General features: G+C 45.0%; 1 protein-coding gene across 2 annotated transcripts; it reads left to right on the forward strand.

Annotated features, from left to right (window-relative positions):
- The first annotated feature begins 1,012 nt into the window (after positions 1–1,012).
- dtx2 (deltex 2, E3 ubiquitin ligase) lies at positions 1,013–15,888 on the forward strand. 2 transcript variants are annotated; one of them, XM_070982228.1, is made up of 9 exons: positions 1,025–1,628; positions 2,314–2,902; positions 4,640–4,698; positions 6,824–7,078; positions 8,861–8,928; positions 9,158–9,325; positions 11,145–11,306; positions 12,486–12,575; positions 14,314–15,888. In XM_070982228.1, exons 1-9 carry the CDS (start codon positions 1,319–1,321, stop codon positions 14,587–14,589), a joined length of 1,977 nt encoding a protein of 658 aa, XP_070838329.1. In that variant the 5' UTR covers positions 1,025–1,318; the 3' UTR covers positions 14,590–15,888. The 2 variants fall into 2 exon arrangements, with proteins under 2 accessions (XP_070838330.1, XP_070838329.1); XM_070982229.1 differs by lacking the exon at positions 6,824–7,078 and having other exon boundaries at positions 1,013–1,628.
- The last annotated feature ends 865 nt before the right edge of the window (positions 15,889–16,753 follow it).

A 16,753-nucleotide genomic window follows, 5' to 3' on the forward strand; every position in this document is an offset into this window, starting at 1 on the left:
TTATCTTTTATGTGATCTTAATGAACACCCTCCAGATAAATACAATCCAGTATCCTCTCAGGCCATGGTATGAAGATCAGAGCACACTTTAGTGTAATCGTTTGTCTTTTATATAATCCCTGTTGCTCAGTATTGTGGACAGAATGCAATTTGGTTGAGCCTGCTTTATGTATATTTAGGTCACAGCCTCTGGGTACAAATACTGCGCTGACTGTAATAACTGATTAAAACACAGTATCTTAAGTCAGCATGGTTGATGACTGTGAGCAGGAAAATTACAAACTGTAAATGCCATCTTCCAGCCTCTTCTGCTGAAGCTATCTTATTTAATTATTTATTTTTGATAGTTTCAAAGGGGTTTTAATGATTTAAGCAACCAGCCTAAGGTTTCAGACGGCATATTTAGATTTTTGATTGGCCGTTGCTCATGTCATACCCCTTCATCTCCAAATGAGGGCAGCAACACTGCTGAGCGGAGCGGAGGATGGACAATGAAGACGTTTGTTGTAACAGAAGAAGAATGCAACCTTCAGGTGCACCTTGTAAGCTACCAATTTAGAGGTTAGGAGGGTTGTGCGCTCAAAGCTTTTTGATAATAGTCTCTGGATAATTTTCTTTTGTATGTTGGTTCATTCAATAAATCTTTGCTGAATTGAGGAAGTAAGTGTGCCGATGAATAATTGGCCAGGGTTGTCACAGTCCACCTGAAATAACACTTACCCCCTTTTAAGAAAAACCATCTTTCACTGCCTTGGTCTGGGTGTGGTGAAGGGGTCTGTGGGGCTCAGCTCCCAGTTGTTGATTATGCCTCCTGTTAATATGTGAAACAATCCATTAAATATTGAAGTTGAAGAAAAATCCTCACACTGTGTAAACTGATAGTTTGTTTCCAAATCACTGTCGCCTAACTTTCCACAGAAACACACTTTGTTTATCTGTTGCCTGGTGGCATTTATACGTTTGACATCTTTACAAAGTTCCGGTTGGTTCCCACAAACGTGCCTTGAATTGCGATTTTCCCGGTGGTCCCTGAAGGCAGCCGCAGAGGAGGAAGGAACCCTGGCAACGCTGTCACAAAGCTAACGTTATCCATGTAGACCGCATCAGCTTTGTCAACATGCACTTAAGTGTTTATCCGGACTGTCTACCATTTGATCTTTGCTTTGTAGCCTCCTCAAAAGCGTGGTAACAAATTTACAATGGAATTTTTTAATGAGCCGAGCTAGCCGAGCTAGCAGACTTTTTCGTCGTCGTAGCTACAATCATTTGACAAGCTAACCAGAGCGAGTTGTTGTTAGCTTAAGCTGGCTTGGCGAATATGGCGATTGTGTCTGGTTCCTGTGCTCGGGTGAACGGATCGAGAAATGGGCCGTCGGTGTCAGCTACACCCTCTGGATCCGTCGCACAATCTCAGCCCATGATAGCGGTGTGGGAATGGCAGGATGACCTGGGGTACTGGCGGCCTTACAGCGGCCAAGTGAGCGCCTACATCGAGCGGTGTCTGGCACCGCGGGGCCACAGAGGAGGAGGACCCGGCTCAACGAGCATCTGCCTCGGACAATCAGACCCCAGCCTGTCCCCTTATCTCATTGACATACCTAGCTTGAAACAGTTTCGGCAGGACACAGGTGAGCCTTTGACACACGATATGGCTTTTATTACCTCCTCGTTAACGTTAACGCAGCGTTAGGTTCGTAATCATGTTATAATGTTGTGCCTCGAGACCATACAGTTGTCAGGCCAGGCTAACAGATGACGCTAGCTACTTAGCATTAACTTAGCTAACAGGGGCACAGTTGTTTCGATGAGTGTTTACATAGCTGCAAGCTAAGATTAGCCGAGAAGTATCCGGGATGAAGTTATGAGACTGAGGCGACTCTGTCAAATGCTTTTCTGCCATCTGACGTTAGCTAACTTTTCCACATGACCCTGCTGGAACCGGTCACAGTGACGCTCCAAACATTAGCATGTTGTTTTCCTTCTAAGAGCTCAGCTGATCAGTGATCAATGGCAACAGCTTGCCAGCTAACAATGGCAAACAGCTGTCTGCACATGTGGCAGTGCTCTTCCAAACAATGTTAAGAAAGAACAGTAAAACAGTAAAAGACCTTCACTGGCTGCCATGAGGGATTAAGCCTGGATCACGACAAGGATTATTATGTTAATATCATTTACATTTAAGGGTTCCCGGCTGTGGCCTTTTGTCCGTTATGACCCCACTTTGTGATTTGGGCTAAAAAAAGTGGATTTATTTTTGTACATATTGTAGCTTTAGTGCACTTTATTCATATAAAATTATCTTTTTACTTTCAGGGAAGACACGATCAGTGCGTCGGTCCCTGTTTGCCCAGTCCTCAGGACTCGGCAGTGGTGTTTACTGGGAATGGGTCAATGACGAAGGAGGATGGACTCCATATGAGACTCGAACCTCGATCCTTTTGGAGCACAGCTATCAGGCCCGTCAAGGCACGGCAGACCTGGGCCCGCATGGATACAATTACATAGTGGATCTCACATCTCTGGCCCAGGTTAACAAATCCACAGGCTTCAGACGGCAGGTCCGACGGCAGTGTAACCTCCCCTACCCCCTGGCCTCCTCTGGCCCCCCAGCCATCCCATCGGGCCCCGCCTGCTCCTGCCAGCAGTGTTTGAGCCACAGCAGCACGGGACCCATGCCCAGCCGTTCACGACATTCCTTTTCATCAGGCAGCCTGAACCGGCCCAGCCTCCAAGGGCCAGGAAGGGCTGTAGCAGCTCACCCCACTTCTGTCTATTCACCGTACCCCAGAAGACCCCTCTCTGTGGGGGGAATGTCCTGGGGCAGCCCCTGGCCTCCACCACCCTCTGGTAGTCAACTGTCTGCACCGCTTCTGACCAGCTCTGCCAGTGCCAACGGGTTAAGGTTGGTATCTGACTGTGTGTGGGACTGTGGCTGAGTTTAATGCTGTCAGGTCAGAGTAAAACAGCAGCACTATGTTGTCTTTCTGGCTCAGTTAACTGTCCTGGGATGCCGGTCAGGGGCCCCTCCGCCCTGCACTCCTTTGTCTTTCCTGTGTGCCTCTGCTTTGACCTATCTTGTAAAACAGGAATGACAAAAACTGATGTGTAGCTCCAGCCCTGCAGAGGCATGTTTGTTTTGGCTCGGCTCCTGTGACTCTCGTCTGTGTCATCTCCACACTTCATTCTTTTCTGCTCCTAATGGAATTGAGAACTGTTTTCAAAGGAAAATTGCTTATTTTAGTGCTGTACTGAGCATGCATCATTCAGTGTACTCCCAGCCCCTGGAAATTATAATTAGGACAGTGAAATGCTGGATGTTCTCCACCTGTAGCACACGGCGGTCTGCGTTGTGAACCTCTTTGTTCCTGCAGTCATCGCTCACTCTTCTCAGTGATTACTCTGGAAGGTGTCTCCATTAAGAATAGATGTTATGTTGTGTAATAGAGCTCTACCCATTTGGAGTTTGTGTATTTATTTGTTCTGACCCGGTGGAATGTCACATGCATAATGCTACCCCATGCTTGTGCTGATAGACACTTGTAAAATGTCAGAACAGAAGAGCTGCGTGATTCTTAATGGTCGTCACTTTCTCGCTCCACGCAGGGAATTTTAATCATGCTGCCGGTCATGAATGCAGTTGCCGTTGAATCTCCAATGAACCTCAGATAAGCTCATGTCAAAAGGGCACCATAACATCAGGGACACATTTCCTACTATTGTTTTACCACGTCCTCTTTTTTTAGGCTGATTTGTTCTATAATGTGTGAGGCTAAAAATCCACACAAGGATTTTTTAAAAATGTTATTTTAATGTTATTTCACACTTCAAGCACCGATTTTTGTTTTTGTTTGTGCTCTCGGTCAGATAAACAGGATTAGTGCCAAAACAGTCGATGAGTTCATAAGCAGATTCACAAAAATGTTTAAAAAAAAAAAAAAAAGTTCTGATGATTTTAACATTGAAGTCTGTTATTTAAGAAAAGTGCTTGCTGACTCCATCTTTAAATTTTAAGGATTTGCAGCTTTTCTCAGTTTTACTTTATTTTAAATGAGATATTTTTGTGTTTTGGACTGTTTGAAGATGTCACTTAGAGCTCCATGAAACACTTTTTTTTGGCCTTTGATCGACTCGATTCTTTATTGAATTGTGACCAACAGTCTAACGTAAATAAATAAATGAATGGTTAGCTGCAGCCCTGAGCTGGATTTGGCTTAAAGCTCTGAAACTTGCTCATTTCTTTTCTTTGCAGGTTTTTCTCAGTAAACAGATTCATTGGGCACATATTCATCAATATAACGGGTGTTGAGTCATGCTCGTAGTTTCATTACGAACAGTCCGCGTGAAGTTGCTGTTAATCAATCTCAGAAGCTCTTAGTCATTCACTGGCCAGTCTGACGGTGGTCAGTGTTTCAGCTACTTAAGTCAAGGTAAATAAATCTTCCTGTGAATTCACAGACGGGTTTTCTTTTCTTGTCTCGGCCTGGTGCCAAAGTTATTCCAAACGCCGCCACAGTTAAATGTTCTAATTCTGTGAAGTGGACGGGAAAGTGCAGACGTTCTGAGTCGGTGTTTTCCTGCTCGGCCCGTCGTTGCTGCTGTTACTGACTGAACGTCTCTGTCCTTGTTTCCTGTCCTGCAGTGTTCCTTCCATCTCTGTGCAGCTGAATGGATCCACCAGTGTAAGCTCTGCCCTGGCAGGTAAACGGGTCACTACCCATCCATCCTGAATGTTACCTCTGCTCAGTCTGTTCTGCACCACGCTGCTCAGCTGGTCGCAGCTTTCCTTCATTCAGTCTTTGTGGTTTTTGTGCCTTTTCCCTCCACATTTGTCTTGTGAGTGTCAGTCTGTTTAGGAACAGCATGCCGCAAAAACAACACCTCCCCAGATGTTAAGTAAACATGAAAAGAGTGGGAGAGACGATGTCCCTTTTTATTGTTAAACCCACGATAGAGGGACAAGAGTGATATCATCCTGTTTGTTCGAAGACAGCACAGAAGCTTATCCTTCACACACCTTCAACTTATTTTTTGACTCAAAGGGACATGATCCTGTATAAGACTCTCAAAGTGAATTTCCATAATTGCTGTTGAGTGTCATAAAAATCTAATTTTCACTAAGATTCGTGACAAATGCATCAGCATGTGTAATTTAGCATTTTCCTCTTATCGCGGCCTTTTGCATGCTTGCTGTGCCTTTATATATTCATTCTGTGTTGCTTTTCTAAGGCCTTCCTCCTGCTCTCCCAGCTCGCCCTCACAGACGCTCACATTCTTCTCAATGAAAGGAAAATCATGCAGCTCAACACAAAATCTGTCCTGAAATGTATAGAAATCCGCCCTCATTTCCTCATAGAAAGATGTTTTTAATGCTTTGCCTGTTTGCCCGGCTCACTACTGTCAACATAAAGCAAAATCATTTCTGTCACTTCATCAAGTTTAAATATCAGTGAGGTCTGACAAAAAAAACTTCAGTCTGGGGAGAATTTACAGCCGCGCTATGTGGTCATAAAGTAGAGCTACTTGAAGTGCTAACAGTAATTCCAAGTATGCATATTTATCAGGTGCAGCAATATCGGTGGTTCATTTTCACGGAGTATAATTTGTGAAGCGAACTATTATATTATGTGAAGATGATGAGCACATTCCTGGAATGAGCAAATAAAGAAATCTTTATAGACGAATCCAACGGTTTATGCTAACAGAGTAAATCATTTGGCTGAAGTGGAGAATTTCACATGTATAATTTAATTTCCTCCTTTTAGTAACACATGGTCACATATTCAATGCTTTGATTTTCCCTGTAATTATGTAATTGAGAGTGCACTGCGATGCAGTACGTCAGCAGGCTGAGATACGGCAGGCAGGCAAGTTGTAGTTGTCAGAAAAATGGCAAAATTGAGATGCAAAGTGGGCGCTCACTCTTTGCTCTTCTGCTGCTCACTTCTCAAATTATAACTCCGTTTCTTGGCTGTGAGAGGGTGACTGAATCAATACAATCAACATGGAGGAAGCCAGAGGACCAGAACCTCATTACTGAAAAGCAGCGTAGCATGACTTTGGTGAATCGTTTCAAATGGAAGGTCACTCATGTGGCGTCTTCTCCAAATGTACAGCTTTAATTACCATTAGTCAGTAATGAACATTAGTGGGAATCTGCTCTGTTTATTTTGCCTTTTCAGTATTAAACACACGCAGTAAAAACTACTGCCTCCGCACTGCTGGAGGTAAAATTTACATGTTGAAAAAACACAAAGTTGGTCTGCGGAGTTTCAGTGGGTGTTTACTCCAGTCAGTTTTCAGGTCAATGAGTTTCGGTTCCTGATGATCAGCTGCATCTCAGATCTGCTGCACCTCGTCTGCGCTGCCAGACTCCTCACACAGGCTATGGTTGTCATGAAAACAGTCCTCGTAGCTGATTGATTGGCCTGACTTCTAACTTCTGGGCATCAATCCTCAGAGGACCTTTTCCAGACTCCCAGCATAACTTCCAGTTTCCCCTTGGCTCATGAGATTAATGCTAACTTTACAACAGAAGGCCTGATGGCAAAAACAGCTTTACTCAATCAAAGGAAGAACTCACAGTCTATTCACAGTCAGTGAATAAACCAAAGCCTTATTTTAAACATGCTTTTAATAAGAAAGTACTTGTTGTCTGTTGTATGAATGAGGGACACGGTGGAAACATCAGTTGCTGCTACATTTCTCATACCTTTGATTTGTTCCTTTCTACTCCTGCATATCTCCACTTGCTCTCAACCCTCACCTGCTCCACTCTGCCCCGCCCTGCCCTGCCTCAACCCCACCCCACCCTACCCCGCTCCAGGCATGGCCTCCATTTTGATGTCAGCAGTGGGACTCGGCGTGCACTTCACCACTGCCCCCCTCCCTCAGCAGCAGCAGCAGCAGCAGCAGCTACAGCAGCAGCTACAACAGCAGCAGCAGCAGCAGCAGCAACCTGCTCCTTTCTCTCTTCCTCCTCCTCTCCTCCCCCCAGCCAGCAGGCCCAGCAAGCCCCACAGCAGCAGCAGCAGCAGCAGCAGCAGTTCAGTTAGGAGAGCAAAGAGGCAGCACAGGAGAGGTAGCTACCACGCCACCAGCCCTTCCTCCACCTCTTCTTCTCCATCCTTCTCTTTTGGTCCAGCCACCATCACCACAGGCTTGAGGAACATCTCATCCCGCATCAGCTCACTCCCATTTGTCCTCATGTGTTCATAGCCTGTTTTCGCACGGCTCTGCTTCTGTGTTAGCTGAAACACGTGCTGCTGCAACTGCTTTCCATGCAATGTGCTCCGAGCCGACTTTAAAATGCGACTTCCTTTGCCTCGTCAGATCCAGCTGTCACTGACCTCTGCTGCTACCCCTCCAGTTTCATTCCAGTTCCTGTCCTCAGTATCAGCTGCTTGCCCGCCATGACATCCTGAATCTCCATAGTTATTTTTCAGCTCTCAAAGATGAAACACGCAGCAGAGTTTGACAACCTTCTATCTTTTTGCTGACCATCTTAACAGAAAGAGGTGCTGGGAACATGTGGAAAAGTGCAAACACTGCCTTAGATACAGAACAACTGTCCATCTTTGACAGCATGTCAAATCTAACCACGTGTTTATATACAGATGGGTAACAAACAACATGACAAACGCAGATGCTGCCATATAGGATAAGAGGACTCGCTGAAATGGTTTGTGAATCATTTGTTACGGCCTTCGCAGCCACCAAATCTCAGACTAAAGCCTAAATGAGGCAACATCCTGCTGTGGAGCACTGAAGGTGTTCTGGAGACTCAGGGTGGAGCAACACCACGACACTTAATGTTGGGTTCTGCTTTGTCACCCGTCTGCGTATCAACACATTACAGCCTGGACGCTCATTCACTTCGTGAGACGTCACTGATCTGCAACCAGTCACACCGTCACATATCCCAGGAGCCACAGCTGCAGCTGCATCATCAATTACTCGTTGACAGAGAATGAACTGGCGGCCGTTTCGATAATCTCAAATGGGAGAATAATGCAAAGAACGGTTAGCTGCAGCATCACCGCAGAACACGAATCATCCAGCCGGCGTCCGTCAACCTTTGGACGTACTGCGCATCACATTCTGTCACACTTGGTGTATATTAAAGGGGATTTGCTCATAGATCAGTTAATACTTAAACAAGTGGGCTGATTTGAAATCTTAAGCTTCACTGCTGCCTCTTTTTTCTGCCTGACCATAACTCCACTCCCTCCACTCTCAGCGTCTGCCACTCTCAACTTGAAAAGCTGCACTTGAAAGCGACGGGGGGGCACAGCAGACGTAAAAACCGCTCATGTCTGGAAAGTTTCCAGTTAACATATCCGTTGTTATTTCTCAGCCGGGAGAAAATAGCTTACCCTGCTAACCTTTCAAAATCTGGAATTTAATGGAGCTGTCTCATGTAATAAACTGCAAAAGACGATGGACGTTTGGTTTGCTTTAAGGATTTTGTTTCCTAAACAGACCTGACACTCACATGTGAGTATGTGAGAGAATATCTCAGCGATATGCACCAAGTGTCTGTACCCATCACTCACGCTGCCCATCGTGCATTAACTTCTCATTCAAACTGTCTGTGTGTTTGCACATTCTGCATCCTGTGGCCGTTTCTTGGTTTTAGGATGCTTTATTAGCAGCAGCCCGGACTTGATTTGTATGTAGCAGAGGCAGAGAGAGCAGAAATCGATGGCTTATGTTTGACTGAAATTCTAAAATGAGAATTCAATCATTTCATCTCCCCTCACCGGTCTCATCCTTTTTGTCTGGCAGCATGTTGGACTCGCCATTTTGGTGTCTGTCTCGGCTCATTCATCACTTTGTGTTTTCTCTTTTATCCCTCTTTTAGCCTCGGCGCAGAGACCCGAGGAGGTGATTCAGCGCTACATGGAGGTAGTGGCCGGAGTACCGGATGAGGTAAATGTTTCATGATCAGGCTTTTCTTTCCCCTCTCAGACGTCACACACATCGACTAAAAAAAGGGGGGTTATTTGTGGGGTTTTGTGCAGGAAAGTTTGAACCAGACCTGACACTTGTGCATGTCATGGAACATAAATAGAGACTTGTCGTTGTTCATACGGCTGCCGAAAACAGTTTTTATAAAGTAGTTCTGACACTAAACCCACAATCCCCGGTTCCCCCTCAGGACTGCATTATCTGCATGGATCAACTGTCCAATCCGTCCGGCTACGACACATCCTCCACCGAGGAGGGAGGCCAGAGCATCCTGCCAGACACTGTGGGGAAATTCATCAAGTGTGGACACACCCTGCATATGCTCTGCATGCTCGCCATGTACAACAACGGGACAAAGGTACACAACTGTCCCACACTGCACGCCAACTGCTGTTTATTACTCTGGACGGATTGTTGGCAAGGTTACCTGGTGATGTAATGCAGCACAGACTGATCTGAAAAGTCACTGTCTGAAAGGAATATAATGTCTGCATGTTCAATGCAAAGCTGCAGTCAGGAGGTGATTAGCTTAGCTTAGCATGAAGACTGAAGGCAGAGGGTGGAGTTTGAGTCCAGCGTAGAGACGCCATTATGTTTGGCTTGCAAAGTAGTGATATGTGGGACAGAGTGTGATGAATTTACTGTTTATCTGACAACAAATCAGATAAGAATTAGCTACTGAAGGAACGTAATGGGGCTTTCTTTAAAAGGAAGGGGATGTGGTTTCATCTGAAGCAGGCTGGGAAAACGAGGGACGCCCCCGGCTTCTGGTCATTAAGAAATATTTCCAGCATGTGCTGTAATTCCCTGCACAGCCACAAATTATGTTTGTATACAACATGTTAATTAGTGAACTTTGAAAGTGCTGGTAGGCATTTTGACACTCGCTGCTTCTCCTGCTTCCAGTCTTTATGCTAAGCTAATGGCCTCCTGGTTCTATCTACACACTTCAGTCACAGCTTGACTGTTAAAGCTCCCAAACTACCGCACACAGCACACAATCCAGTGATTTGATATCCTCAAATATTCCATACGTATGCACTAATCTCGGGACAATGCTTCCTTTAGATGGAACGAACAGCAAACAGCCCTCCAGCTAGTTTCATTCATTGCAGGGCTGCACCCAGTAGTTCAAAGCTTCATTCATACCGTTGACATTTTTGCATGTGCTTTCAATCTGTTTTAACCAGGTATTTCTCCACAGCTGCTGATAAAATACATGCTACACTAATATTATTACTGTTTCTGAGTCGTGTGATCCAGTTTCCAGTAACTCCAGAGGACTGCAGGCCAAAACTGATCATTATGTTTTAACCTGATGAAATGCTCTGCTCAGTCCATATGTGTTGGTGTCTGGCTTTTCAAAAACGACATTTTCACTGCAGTCAAAAACCTGTTTGCCCTCCTGCCTGCACCTGCAGTAACAGGGCGGGCGAGCAGCGATGAGCCTAAAGGCAGATCATTATTTCATCATTATTTTATGCCTTTATTGGATCAGCCTGCTGCCTAACACACATTCACGTTCATGAAACTGATGGGTTACATTCATTAAGGAAAGCTGATGTCATTAAATAAAAACAATAATATAATAATTTAAACATCAAATCATTTTGAGGATTTTCTCCAAGGATTCTTGACGTCGTAAAATATCATGGTCTGTTTCTGATAATGAATGTTTCTTGTGCTCAGGCCTCTCTTGGAAAATATGATTAAATAAGGTTTCATGTTTAGCTCGTGGCAAGAAAGTGAACGAGAATATTCCCCAAAACGTTTCACCTTTCCTTTCAGAAACTTTCATTCCTCCAAAAAAACTTTTTTTTATATATATATTCCATGCTGAAATTAGTCAGACAGCTGGAAGTAAAGTATGTGTGATTTGCATTTAATTAGCTTAAACAATGAACTTTCTTCCCGTCCACAATATGTTCTAATGTTTATTGCTCTTTATTGTCGGAGGCTTAATTAAAGGTGTCGTATTTAAACTCAGCGTGTGATAGTTACCATGTCACATACTCCACGCACAGCATCGGTGAGGTACTGGTTGGTGAGACCCGGCGAGGGACAGGAACACAAAACAAAAGTGTCCTGAGTGGGTCGATGAATATTTGATCAGCGCTTACCTGGTTTGTATTGAGCGCTGTGGTTTAAAAGGCTCTCCGGCTGCGTCTCCTCCTCAGGACGGCAGTCTGCAGTGCCCCTCGTGTAAGACAATCTACGGAGAGAAGACCGGCACTCAGCCCAAAGGCAAGATGGAAATTTACAGCATCGCCCAGTCGCTGCCAGGCCACCCGGACTGTGGCACCATCCAGATCATCTACAGCATACCACCTGGCATACAGGTACGACTGCACGCTGAGCTAACGCTGCTTCAATCAACCCACATTTTCAGCTTTTTCTACCTTCATTATGTCTTTTATTTTGCAGTTATTTATTTTTTGACACGGCTGCAAAAATCTGAGCATAAAAACATCAGATTATATTCAAGGACTTGACGATTGAATGGAGAGAGAATGGGTGCCTACCGAGAGTGTTGCATTATGGGTTGTTTGTGGCCTCGATTTTCAGCCTGGCGGTAATAGGCTCATCTGTCAGAGAAACAGACAAGGAAATAAATAAATGTCACCTGTTAAAAGAAGTCTCTTTTGTTATGAAGCTAGCGAGTTTCTTCAAGTGTGTTTGGCTTTTAAAATTCGGTCCTAAAGGTGTGAGCCCGGTTTAACTTCAGGGAGTCTGACAGCTCGTGTGTTTGCTGCCACAGAGGAAATCATTTCCCGAACCAGGAACAAATCATCTGTGAAGAATTATCAGTGTTACTGAAGGAGGAACTCAACAAAGGCAACACAAAAGGAAGTCGCTAATAGCCAAAGACAATAAGGCAGATAAGAGAGAGTGTGAATGTGTGAGTGATGGACGAGCGACAGAAATGTGGGATGTCTGTTCTGCCTTCATGGACGCATTTTTAAGGCTTCAATGATGAGGAAGTTCTTCTTGGACTAAAGAGCGTCTCAGGGAAACTTTCCCGGCACGCCTGGTGTGAAAGTGTTCCAGAATAACAGGTGTTGATAAAGAGAGTGACGTCTTATAATCGTGGTCGTCTCATGTTCGGGCCAATCGTAATCTTTGAAACACACGTTTGAAAGAAATAAGCCGAACATGAGACGAGACTGCAGTCTGGACTGAAGCTCGTTCTGGGTTTTCCAATTAAGTTTTTAACAGATTGATGTTGGGGCTTGGCTGTGGCCCTTCGTGTGGTTCAGTGGCAGCCTCCTTTGTCACAGCCTTTTGGGAAAAGCCTAATTTCTTTGTGTGTTCTGCTGAAACCGCGAGTGCAGATAAAGTGCAGCAAAGAGCCGAGTGTCTCTTAAGTTACGAGAACTTGAATTGGATTTGTATTGAGCTGCCGGTCGACTGTTCATTTCCAAAACATGTTATTAGATTATTTTATTGTTCCAACTGATCCTAAGTATTAAGCTGTCTATGTGTCCATTCATCAGTCTGTTTCTGTCCTCCTCCACCAGGGCCCGGAGCATCCCAACCCAGGACAGCCGTACACCTGCCGAGGTTTCCCTCGCTTCTGCTTCCTACCGGACAACGACAAGGGCAGGAAGGTAAAGACAGCCCACCTCCCAGCCGGGACTGACTCTGCACTACAGACACTGTATACAGCGTAAACAGACCTCAGATATCAGCATCTTTACCAGTGATCGCCATCTGGTGGCCTCACTGAGGGTGATCGCCTGTTAGCTTGCTAACCCCTGACGGGAGGTGACTCCAGGGCTGGAGAGTGACCGAGATCGTCTGGTTGACGAAAGATGTGTCACTTTATTTCTGTCGGCTAACTGTTGTATTGAGTCTCAAACTAAGCCTTGTCGTTTGCTTCCTGGGATCCTAAAGTGAAGTTTGGGTTTTGTATCGAGCACTGACTCCTTGGTGGACGTCTGAGAGTATTTTCTACTTCAGTATCTAGTTATCAATATTGATTTTCCTCTGTTCAAAATGATCCAGGCTCACAAAAAAACATTAAGTTGGCAGGAAAGAGAAAATATGAAATAATAATGAGCTAATTGGGCCAAAATAATGTTTTTTTATTTGAAAGTCTGGTCCCGACACAGGCTGCTGAGAGACATTCTGGTCCTTGGACAAATACAGCTGAGGACCCCTAATCTCCACCACGGGTCCAGTGATCGACCAGTTCAGTCACAGTGGGGCCAACCTGACACATACTGCTCAGTACTATTAACGCAAGACTCTGCATAATGCTCCATCAGGATTGTGGTGTTTCTCTGTGATTGAATTAAGAGCATTTTGTGCTCATTATAAAGTTGTGTTGTTTCCATGGTGAATTAGGAGCTCATTTCCTGCTTACTGGCGACTGCAGCTGCCCACTTCAGCCTCTATAAATAATCTCTGATGTAATTCACTAATGGAAAATTGGATTAAATTATTCCAGTTGTAGTTTATCTGCGCTGTGCCTCAGACGTGCCTCGCCTCTGTCACCTGAGTGCCCAGTGTGATGTTCCCTGTAGAACAGGGGTGGGCAACCTGTTCCACGAAGGGCCGCTGTGGCTGCAGGTCTTCTTTCCAACCAAGCAAGAGCTCACAGTTTGACCAATCAGCTGTCTGAAGAGTGAGATCAGTTGATTGAATGAGTCAAGTCTGGTGTGCTGCTGCTTGGTTGGAAAGAAGACCTGCAGCCACAGCCGCCCTTTGTGGAACAGGTTGCCCACCCCTGCTGTAGAACGTCGGGCACGCAGCCTCCCCCGCAGGGCAGCAAACAGCAGGACCCTCTGCGAGTTCAAATCCAAACCGTGTTCAGGAAACTATGTTCATTTCTGTCTATTAGATGGCCTATCTGTCGTGATTAACTGACATTATAAAATCCCATCTGAGCTAAAGTGTTTGTTTGTAGACTGAGTTAGATCTGTGCCTGTTTCTAATGGCCACCGCACATCGCTCAGAAAACAGGGAGTCAGACGCCCGTTGAGTCGTTTAACCAGCGTTTCCTCGTCAGTGGAGGAAGATGTCTGACGGGCATGAACAATTCAGTACATCACAGCTGCAGCTAACGACTATTTTCCTGATAAGTTGAATCATTTTGACAATAAAATGTCAGAAGACTTTGTTTTCCAGAGCCCACAGTAATGTCTTCAGGTTGACGTTTGTCTGGTCAACACAAAAGCAGCATTTTCTCACATGTGAGAAGCTTGAACCAGAGCACATTTTGCATTTCTGATTGAAAAAGGACTTAAAAGTTAAAATGAACAATCCAAACAGCTCTGAAGTGTTCACGTAAACGTGTCGTGGGACTTTGTGGCTAACATTTCGCTCCTCGCCTCTGCTGAATAGGTGCTGGAGCTGCTGAAGGTGGCGTGGATGCGACGCCTCATCTTCACCGTGGGAACGTCCAGCACCACCGGGGAGCCCGACACGGTGGTGTGGAACGGCATCCACCACAAAACAGAGATGATGTCCAACCTGTCGGGCCACGGCTACCCCGACCCCAACTATCTGGACAATGTTCTGTCTGAGCTGGCATCTCAGGGCGTGACAGAGGACTGCCTCAAACCTCCAGGCGGCGGCGGCGGCGGCGGCGGCGGCGGCGGCGGCAGCAGCAGCAGCTAGGCCACAGCTCTGAGCTTCACACACTTCCTCTCACTGCTGACCACTGAATTAACCCTTCAGAATCCACCTCTGCGGCCAGGTGGACCTCCTGCAACCTGTTTGTCATTAAGTTAATGTCAGCATCTGCCCAGATCTCATGGAGTGAGCAGAGGGGGAGAAGCGAGCTGACTCGAGGTCTCGAAGCTTCTCTGAAAGAATGCAGAGTGGAGCGCTTGCTAAGAATGGTTCAAGCTCCACCACATTCCTGCTCATCACGTATTCCAGGAAACAGATTTCAGAGAAAAACGGGGCTCCTCTTCATCTGAGCCTCCTCTGCATCGAACCTCCACAAGCTGGAGATTGTGCTTTTGTTTTGTTTTTTGTTTTTTTTTTTGTCCATCAAGAGCCTCATCTGTATCCTCGCATCCAGCTGCCATGAGAATGGCCGCTCACACTGGGGATAAAAATCTCATTAAGCACTTTAGTTGTGACAGTGCATTTAGCTGACGAGATGCGTGATTCGCTGGTAAAGGGCAGTTAACCTGTTTTCAGATTGGGAGGTTATGCAATTTAAGTGTTTCTGCTGAAAAGCTTTGTGTTTAGCACAAAGACACACTGAAACTTCTAGTAGCAAAGTGAGAATATATTAGCCTATTTGATGAGAAGGGGCAATACTTAACTGATGTAAATAAATAAAAAAAAACATGAATGAAACAAAAAATATTGTTTTAAAAAAAAAAGGTTGTGTCCACAAATGTCAGTCAAGGAGAATAAATTTGTGTATTTTTTAACATTTAACACTAATTCTAATTTGATCATGTGTTATATTTTATTCCCTAACCTCTTTTGATAGGCAGATGTCTAATGCACTCACAGTTGGAGAGTTTTTATTCATGTTTTGACTTGCAGTAATTATGCCCACGGGCTCTCTGCAGGCCTCGTTTCTGTCACTTAACATTTGTGTTGCCATGTGTGTGAGAAGGGACAACGTTGCATCGTATATAGCTTGACGACCTCAATCTCTTTGTCCAAAGCGATGGGAAAGATCGCTGAGATTTAAAAAAACAAAACAAAAAAAAACCCTCTGGTTAAGAACATTTTACAGTGTGACAATCAAGGTCATCAAACTCGTCTTGATTAAACAAGACACAAGACGCAGCCGAGCATGTTGATGCTCCACCGGCTGCAAACTCACCTCCTGTATCCACATGCATTATTCTGCTCACAGTACTGCAGTACAGTCGCTGAACTGAGTCTTGACATGTAAACAAGCAAAACTGAAAAAAAAAAGTCTGCAATAAAGAAATGAGGCAAAGTGAACCCTGACTCGATCTCTGACTTTAGTTTTCTTTATGAAGAAAAATCCCCAGTTGTTCTGCTCACGATGCTGCGGTGTGGTTTGGATCTGCTGACCAGGATCATGGTGAGTATGAATTAACTTCTAATCCTTAAGTATGGGGGACATTGCAGTGTTTAAACCTCAGAGTGCTCCTGCGCTTCTTAAATGGCCTCATACCTCTTGGCTGTTGTGAGGCCATTCAGAGATCATCAGAGCTAATGGCTCGCACTCGATGGCTGCCTGCAGCGTTACAGATTAACCATCATCTTGTTGAGGGGCATCTAATCGTGTCCAGACCTCCAGAGAAGATACAATCACAGTTTTGAGGAAGTCTGCAATAACACAGGAGACTGAACAACAAGAGGCCACGTTTTGTGACATAAATCTGAGTGTGCTTGCTTTAGCTGGAGGCTAAACAAGCTAATGTTAACATTAGCAGTTCAAGTTTACACACCCGCTAACCCAACATTAGCGACCCAAGCTAACGCTAGCAACACGTCAGTTTGTGCTCATTCTAAAGCGTTTCTTTCTGAAATATAATATCTCCAGGTCTGTTTTCATTAGTGTATAATCAGCTGAAAATAAAAATCGTTGCGTTTTCACTACTCAGAGAGAGCAATTTATACTTACAGATTGAGCGGGTCCTCTCAGAGTCCGCCATATAACACCGCCAAGTTTCTACAGTAGCCCAGAATGGACAGATCCAACACGGGCTTTAACGTGCGCCTTCGCTTTTCTAAAGGATCGTTAGTTGCAATCTGCAGTCTCATCGCTCGGTGCCACTATACCCTACACACTGCACCTTGATTAACAGTAAACATTAGCCGGATATGGCGTTTTCAGGCA

Source organism: Chaetodon trifascialis, chromosome 16, assembly GCF_039877785.1.
Source record: "Chaetodon trifascialis isolate fChaTrf1 chromosome 16, fChaTrf1.hap1, whole genome shotgun sequence".
In the NCBI taxonomy this organism is placed as follows: domain Eukaryota; kingdom Metazoa; phylum Chordata; class Actinopteri; order Chaetodontiformes; family Chaetodontidae; genus Chaetodon; species Chaetodon trifascialis.

What these genes read in the sequence shown, in the direction of transcription:
- dtx2 (XM_070982228.1), top strand. Translation starts at nt 1,319, where the DNA reads ATGGCGATTGTGTCTGGTTCCTGTGCTCGGGTGAACGGATCGAGAAAT. An exon ending in ACAGTTTCGGCAGGACACAG is followed by an intron (nt 1,629 to 2,313) that starts GTGAGCCTTTGA and finishes TTTTACTTTCAG; the next exon opens with GGAAGACACGATCAGTGCGT. An exon ending in TGGCCGGAGTACCGGATGAG is followed by an intron (nt 8,929 to 9,157) that starts GTAAATGTTTCA and finishes GTTCCCCCTCAG; the next exon opens with GACTGCATTATCTGCATGGA.